The sequence below is a fragment of the Coregonus lavaretus genome (assembly GCF_964263955.1).
Source record: "Coregonus lavaretus genome assembly, contig: HAP1_SCAFFOLD_161, whole genome shotgun sequence".
Classification (NCBI taxonomy): Eukaryota; Metazoa; Chordata; class Actinopteri; order Salmoniformes; family Salmonidae; genus Coregonus; species Coregonus lavaretus.
The window spans coordinates 312,460-320,775 of NW_028161655.1; the positions used below are offsets into that span (position 1 = coordinate 312,460).

General features: G+C 43.7%; 1 protein-coding gene across 1 annotated transcript; it reads right to left on the bottom strand.

Moving 5' to 3' along the window:
- Positions 1-3,824: 3,824 nt before the first annotated feature.
- LOC311120255 (anti-apoptotic protein NR13-like) lies at positions 3,825-8,282 on the bottom strand. The gene is made up of 3 exons (XM_084194877.1): positions 8,124-8,282; positions 6,529-6,993; positions 3,825-4,883 (listed from the first exon to the last, which is right to left on the bottom strand). The coding sequence occupies exons 1-3, from the start codon at positions 8,265-8,267 to the stop codon at positions 4,761-4,763; spliced, it is 732 nt and encodes a 243-aa protein (XP_084051003.1). The 5' UTR covers positions 8,268-8,282; the 3' UTR covers positions 3,825-4,760.
- Between the last annotated feature and the right edge of the window lie 34 nt (positions 8,283-8,316).

The following is an 8,316-nucleotide window of genomic DNA, read 5'->3' on the forward strand; positions in this document are numbered from 1 at the left end:
TGGACAACTTTTACGTCACTACATTCCTAAAGAAAATAATGTACTTTTTACTGCACACCCAAAAGTACTCGTTACATTTTCAATGCTTAGCAGGACAGGAAACTGCTCCACTGCTTCACGCATTTATCAAGATAAATAAATCCCTGTTCATCCCTACTGCATCTGATCTGGCGGATGCTTCATTTGTAAATGATGTCTGTGTTGGAGTGTGCCCCTGATTATCTGTAAATTAAAATAAGAAAAATAAATGTGCCGTCTGGTTTGCTTAATATAAGGAATTTGAAATGATTTTGATACTTAAGTATATTTTAGCAATTACATTTACTTTTGATACTTAAGTATATTTAAAACCAACATTCCAAACACCCATGCACACACACCTGCCACATGTAACACAGCTACTGTAAGCGCAGAGATGTCACAAACTCACAGCACAAAACCCCCCAGAATGAAATACGCCCAAGAGAAGCAAACCAAGCATGCATATCTAGTGACATTCACTGTCCACAGTCTAGAGATATAATTCACTGTCCCCTGTCCACAGATAACATAATTCACTGTCCACAATCTATAGATAACATCATTCACTGTCCCCTGTCCAATCTAGAGCTAATATCATTCACTGTCCCCTGTCCAGTCTAGAGATAACATAATTCACTGTCCCCTGTCCAATCTAGAGCTAATATCATTCACTGTCCCCTGTCCACAGATAACATAATTCACTGTCCCCTATCCAATCTAGAGCTAATATCATTCACTGTCCAGTCTAGAGATAACATGACTCACTGTCCAGTCTAGAGATAATATCATTCACTGTCCCTTGTCCAGTCTAGAGATAATATTATTCACTGTCACCTGTCCAGTTTAGAGATACCAACACAGCATGACTAGCATCAGTCCCCAGCCCAGACATCAGCCGGTCAGTGATCATTCTGCTGATACTGGGTGTCTGGGTATCTAAGGTCAGTGATCATTCTGCTGATACTGGGTGTCTGGGTATCTAAGGTCAGTGATCATTCTGCTGATACTGGGTGTCTGGGTATCTAAGGTCAGTGATCATTCTGCTGATACTGGATGTCTGGGTATCTAAGGTCAGTGATCATTCTGCTGATACTGGGTGGCTGGGTATCTAAGGTCAGTGATCATTCTGCTGATACTGGGTGTCTGGGTATCTAAGGTCAGTGATCATTCTGCTGATACTGGGTGTCTGGGTATCTAAGGTCAGTGATCATTCTGCTGATACTGGATGTCTGGGTATCTAAGGTCAGTGATCATTCTGCTGATACTGGGTGTCTGGGTATCTAAGGTCAGTGATCATTCTGCTGATACTGGGTGTCTGGGTATCTAAGGTCAGTGATCATTCTGCTGATCCTGGGTGTCTGGGTATCTAAGGTCAGTGATCATTCTGCTGATACTGGGTGTCTGGGTATCTAAGGTCAGTGAGGTCAGAGAGTTTAACACATTTCTCAAACCCCCGGACCTCTGTCTGTCTGACTCCCTGCCTCTCCCTCCCTTGCGCTCTCTCTACCCTGGTCTCTCGCCAATTCTCCCCCCCTTATCTCAGTCTCTCCCTTTGCTTGTTTATGAGATCCAGTCCCGAGAGTCCCATCTGGAGGCCAGTAAAGATGTCCCCCTTCATCAGTAATCTCTATAATCCATCATCTAAACAGACAGTGTGCGTCAATAGAAAGAGTGATAATAACTAGGCATTAATATGTCAGCCAGTTCACCATGATGAAGCACAGCAGTGAGGTGCTGCTGTTAGTCTACTGGGAGAAAACATGTCAACAGGATATAACAAACAGTCACACGTTGACAACATCAGCTCTCAGCCATGTGAGTGTGTGTTGTATGTGTTCTATGGTAGCAAATCAGGTCCGTCTCATTGTTGCATGTTTTGAGGGTCTGAGAGGCCGAGGGCAACACAGACTCTTTGATGGTTCAGATATACAATGGCTTGTCTCACGCTTACCTCCTCCATCCCTCACTCCGGAACCCCTCCTCCATCCCAGACCCTATTGGTGACATAAAACAGTCACTCTTAGAAGGAAATCTATTCTGGGGCAGAGCGAAAGAGAGGGGCAGAGAGAGAGAGAGACTTTGTATGGGAAGCAGGGAAAGGGGGTCAAACTCGTTCGCAGGGTTTACTTGGCTGCTTGGGGTGAAATATGGACTCTGTCACAGAGCTTCCTCCTCACCTGATGTTCTCAATGACCCCACAAAGCAGCTGAGTGCCAGCTAATCAGAGAGCAAGGCTTGTGTGTATGTCAGCAGACAGAGTGCTGATAGTATAAACAGATTGGAGAGAGGGGAGCAGATAATACTGCTCTTCCCATGGCTCAAGGGTGTGTGTGTGTGATAAATGTGATGAAAGTGTGTGTATCAGATGGAAAGCCAAAACAGTTCAAAGCCGGCATAGCAGAAACGACTAGCTATCAACAAGATGAGGCCAGATAGTGACTGAGACACTGGGATAGCAGAAACTACTAACTATCATCAAGATGAGGCCAGATAGTGACAGACTCTGGAATAGCAGAAACTACTAACTATCATCAAGATGAGGCCAGATAGTGACTAAGACACTGGAATAGCAGAAACTACTAACTATCATCAAGATGAGGCCAGATAGTAACAGACTCTGTATGTCTGTCCATCCTGGTAGATAAGGATAAAATAGACAGACATAGAATGGTTACGGCCCTCAGGACTGATCTAATTCCCCCATCACAGACACACACCTCTCATTGCTGTAGTATCACTGAGTATAGGACTGAATTCTCTGGCTTGGAGAAACCACTGGCTGATACTTCTAAATTCACTAGAAATACATTTAGTAAAAACGATTTGAGAGGCAAATGTGACTCAGTGAAAGACAAAGTTGTGTTTTTCCTAGCAATGGCTGTTTCTTAGAAAGCTTGCTGTGGCTATGTGTATAGAATAGCAGTAGCTACAGCTTTGTATGGGACTGAGACCAAAGTGCTGAGTTCCATTAGATGTGCGTGTGTCTAAAATAGCGGTAGCTGCATTTGTGTAACAGGATACAAGTCAGCGCTTTTATTTCTGACGATTCTGAGAAGCGTATCGGAGAGACAAGATGTGGAGCACAAGGCCTGCCTCGACAAGACTATGATGGGGGAGGAGAGGGGCAGTGTGTAGGCTGATAAACACACACACACAAACTAAGCACTTAAGTGACAGTAACAAGAACAGAGCACTCAAAAGGAGTCCTGATGCCATAGTGGAGTGTGTGTGTCGTGGTTTACATGGGGTGTGTCAAAGTAAAACCAAAAGGACTCCTGGGATATCAGTGTCTTCACTATCCTGCAGTCTCACTCACTCTGTTTTAACAAAAGACAGAACTGTAACTCAATGATTGCAACTTTTTATTTAGAAAAAGACAAATAAATAAAAGTAATGCCCTGTAGGGAATAGGGTGCCATTTGGGATGCAGTGCATGTCTAGTTAATTGGTCTAAGGTGAGGCAGACATGATGTCTGTAATATCATATCACACTGTAGCACCACTGTCTGTAAGACAGAGACAGAAACATACATAGACATACCAAGGATATTCAACTGCAGGCCTGGAGGACCTAAACACTTCTGGTTTTCATTCTCTCCTTCTAATCAGAGACGGGAGGCGGGATGTATGTAGGCTCTCTGGCCAATCAGTGACAATCAATTACCAGGTAGAAAATAATCAAGCAGTACTGTGGACTGCCGGGCCTGGAGTAGAATAACCCTGTTGTAAACCATAGATGTTTAACATGACGAGACAGAGAAAATAGGTCAAAACTAAAAATTAACAATGAAATCTGCCAAGTGTCAATTCAAAGATGGCCACTGTTTACATTTTTATTTCATATAAATATAATATATTAATGTATATGTTTATTACACTAAAAAAGGCTTCTTGCCACACACACACACACACATTTGAAGTAGAAAGGCAAGAGACATTAATACATTTAAGACAGGACACTAAACCAATGGACAAAATGATGGGGTTCGTCCCAAATGGCACCCCATTCCTATATAGGGCAGGGATATTGAAATCTGGACCACCAGGCCAGTTCAACTGTTCATTTTCATTCTTCCCCTCTTACTAGGGACGGCTTTAGACCTGAGACACCAGTTGGGTGCAATTATTTATCAGGTAGAACAGAAAACCAGGACTACTTGGAAACTTCAGGCTTGGATACCCCTGATATAAGGAAGAAGTCGCCATTAGGGAAGCGGCCATCAACATCAAAATGGTCATCTATGTAGCTGCACGGTCGAACAGAATGCTACCAACCATAGTGGTCCAGTTGTGGTCAACACAACATGTGGTCCCTGTGCGCTCGCTTTGACAAAATACAACATTTTAATAACATAACAGGGGAAAGATATGCAAACTAATAATATTCACATACTCCATCATTTCAGAAGGCATTTAGTTTGTTGTGTTACAATCTCCAGGTATGACTGAATAATAGAGTTGGTAATAGTTGAAGGTATTACTGCGGGGCTGAAAGATGTGGAAACATTCAGTTGATGGTTGAACGAATGAAACAACTAAACCATGTAATGGAATCCTGCTTCAATGTGACATAATTCACCGGGGGTGAAGGGGGACATGTCCCAACCACTATTCTCTCTCTCCCCCCTCCATTTTCAAGACACTGTTTCGCCCCTGTTGTGACACCATTTAACCCATTAAAGACCTACCACACTGTCATTACTTTGAAATGAGACTGATGATGCAGCAGGTGCTGTGTGTTAGCGGACCAGGAGGAAGGTTAACCCTGCGATGCCCATGCCAGCGGCAGCAAACAGAGCAGTCTTCATGGACAAGTCCTGTTTCACCTCTCTTGCTGTGTGGAAGAACTTACAGAAGCCCTCCTAGAAGAGAGCGGAGAGGGTTAGGGTTAGATCCATATATTTTATTGAACACGTACGTATTCAAGGCACAACAGTGTATCAAAGGACCAGGCTAGAGGTCAAAATAAGGAAGTCAAGAAAGTGTTTTAGTTCAATACTGCTCAAAAAGCCCCATTTCCTCTCATGTTTTCAGACAGAGACAGCTGCCTGTGGACAGTCCCTAGTCCCTGCTATAACAGACCTGCGTTGTGATTAGTAAGGCCCATTTCAAAATGTGGTTGTGTTCATCAGTCTAGTTGATGTACTGATCCAGACCCAGGTGGTTGTGTTCGTCTGTCCTTATTTTGTTGTACTGATCCAGACTAGTATTTGAGTATTAATGATTGTTGTGTGCTTGGAGGTCACTAGAGTGTTACGTTAGAGACAGTACATATGGCTGTTGGGACCAGCTGGCTAGAGGAGGGGGGTGTGGTTAATTCACAAAAGCAGTCAACAAATGGAGCTGCAGCTGTGCTTGTTGCTACCCCAGTTCTTCACAGCACTACAGTCCTATGTTGTTTTGGAGTACCCCAGTAACCCCACTACCCCTGATCCACTTTATATGACTATACTGGCTGTGTGGCTACCTTGTACAAACCCTCCTCTTTTAAGTGACAGGTAGATCTCTGACCTCTCAGACTACCAGGGTTTATAATCCACACCACAGTAAAACCCCTGAGTGTATTGACATGTATAATCTACTGTGACACACTTATAACATCCTACTGATATGTAACACATTACAAATCAAAGACCCATTTCTAATAAGCATTAAAAAAAACCTTAGGGCCAGTTTCCCAGACACAGATCAATCATTTTCTAATGGGAATTCTCCATTGAACTTGCTCTTTAGTCCAGAACTAGGCCTATATTTAACCTTTACAGTCATTTAAGTCATTTAGTAGACGCTCTTATCCAGAGCGACTTACAGGAGGAATTAAGGTTAAGTGCCTTGCTCAAGGGCACAGACTTTTCACCTAGTCATCTCGGGGGATTCGAACAAGCGACCTTCCCGTTACTGGCCCAACGCTCTTAACCGCTAGGTTACCTGCCGCCCCTAGACTTAATCTGTGTCCAGGAAACTGTCCCCCAATATTGTCACATTTCGTGTAGCATAAAAAGCCTGTGTGTTGAACAGTCATTCCTGGGTTAGACCTGAACATCATCTTGGTAGCACAGACACACATTCCAGACATTCTTGGCTGACGCCACTCTCTAATTGACATAAACACAGCAAGCAGCAGCCACATAGCAAGAAGCCACAAGGTGTCTGAATCATAGACATTATTATGACAATATAGAATGTGTCTGAATCATAGACATTATCATGACAATATAGAATGTGTCTGAATCATAGACATTATCATGACAATATAGAATGTGTCTGAATCATAGACATTATCATGACAATATAGAATGTGTCTGAATCATAGACATTATTATGACTATAGAATGTATCATTGTCCAACTGCTTCTTTTAACTTGACAGAGAGGACTAGTGCTGCTGATATGAGCCCAGATTCCCATATCTAATTCCCACCAGCTTAGTCAATTATCCTCTGTGTGTGTGTGTGTGTGCACGTGTCCATAAGCGCATGTGTGTGTGATGCTCACTGCTCAAACCTACCCAGCCTTTGTTCTGCAGCATCCAGTCACTCTTCTCTTCTCCTAGGTAGTCTGCTATGGTCTCCGCCAGCGCCCTGCAGCTCTCCTTCCCCCCCAGCCCCATCCCATTCCCCTGGTCAGTGTCCTCTCCCTGTAGTTCTCTGACCAGCACCCCAGTGAAGGTGAACAGAGAGACCACCCTCCCCCAGTTCATCTGTCCGTCTCCCACCAGCTCCTCCATCACCCTCCTCAGACAGGTGCAGGGGTCCGGCCCGCACTGGCACAGGAAGCTGTGTGCCAGGGTGTGGAAGCGGGCCTGGTGCTGGGCCTCCATGTCCCGGGCCAGGCGTCGCATGGCTGCAGCCGATTCGCTGGGAGGAGGAGGGGGCGGGGCTTTCTGGGACCCACTGGCAGGGACGATACTGCAGACAGACAGGTAGTCCTCTGCTACAGCCAGGGTTTCTTTCCACAGCCCGCATGACATGGTCTACAGGAAGATATACATTATCATCACATACAGTTAATACATTATCTATAGCCTATATATCAGAAAGGTCTTCTGCTACAACCACCGATTTTCTCACAGCCAGCATGACATGGTATATACAGGAAACATTATCAATACATTATGCTCAAACATGACCAGTACATTATCACATGCAGTACATTTTTCCCACCCTGTACTACAGGGTCTAGACTCAAAAGGAAACATCATCAATATTCATATAGTTAGGCCTAAAGGTAAGATATTATACAGCAGGCTTCTTTCCACAACCCATCCAACATGGTCTATTGGAAACAACCTCAATCTAACCCCAAGAGGTGACATCCTGTGTGCAATACCAAGAAGAGGCTTGTATTCAAAAGAAAACAAAGCTAAGTTTCCCAATGAGCTGCATAGACCACATAGCAATATGATGCAAGCAGCACAGTGACTTGAGGTTAACATGTAATGTCTAGTCTGAGGCCTGCTTGAACTAATCAGTAGGTAGAAAGGTAAACCGTTGGTTAGCTAAATAACTGGCTATGTGAGCAAGCCAGTAAAGTCTAACTTAAGAGCCCTTGCAGGCTGGAATGATTCAGGACGTGTCATGAAGGAAACAAGGTTGTAGCTAGAGCTAATACGTTAGCTAGCTACTGTATAAAGCCAACTGAATTGACTTGAAAACGGACATCTTTGTACTTGCTAGCTTGACTGTCAAATCGCAGGCAAATCATCACACAATGATAAATCCCAATCTAGCTACTGTAGCCAGCTAAGTTAGATATCTAGCTAACGTTAAGTGGTTGGATTGTTTTACATTTTTTTGTCAACATCAACATTGGAAAATAGACAACCAGTCTTGGTTTGGATATGAGTAAGAAAGCCTTCTCGCGAACGTTAGCCGTTTCTGGCTAGCAGCTGATAGCTAACTAGCGTAGCTGGATCTGTCAATGAATATTGACACACAAAGGACCAGAGAAACCGGGGAAGCGAACAACGTCAGTATATCAAACCGCATCGATCCATTCACTCAAAGTTTATAAAACCGAAGCTTTACTAACGTATACAAGAATAGTTGGAGTTGAAGAAAAAAATATGTAGAATAGGTAGAAAAAGGTTTTTCAAAATCTCACCCTCCCAGCGATCAGACTGCTTTCTCCAAGTACAAACGGAAGAAGGAAGATCGCTGTCGTCAACGGTATTTCCCCCTCACCAGCCTCTCGCCATTCTTTATACTGTCGGTTCCGCCTCACCAAGAACGTCACAAAAAATGGCATTTCCCTGAATTGTATTTTCTTCCGCTAGAAGAGAATCAGATGTAATGGA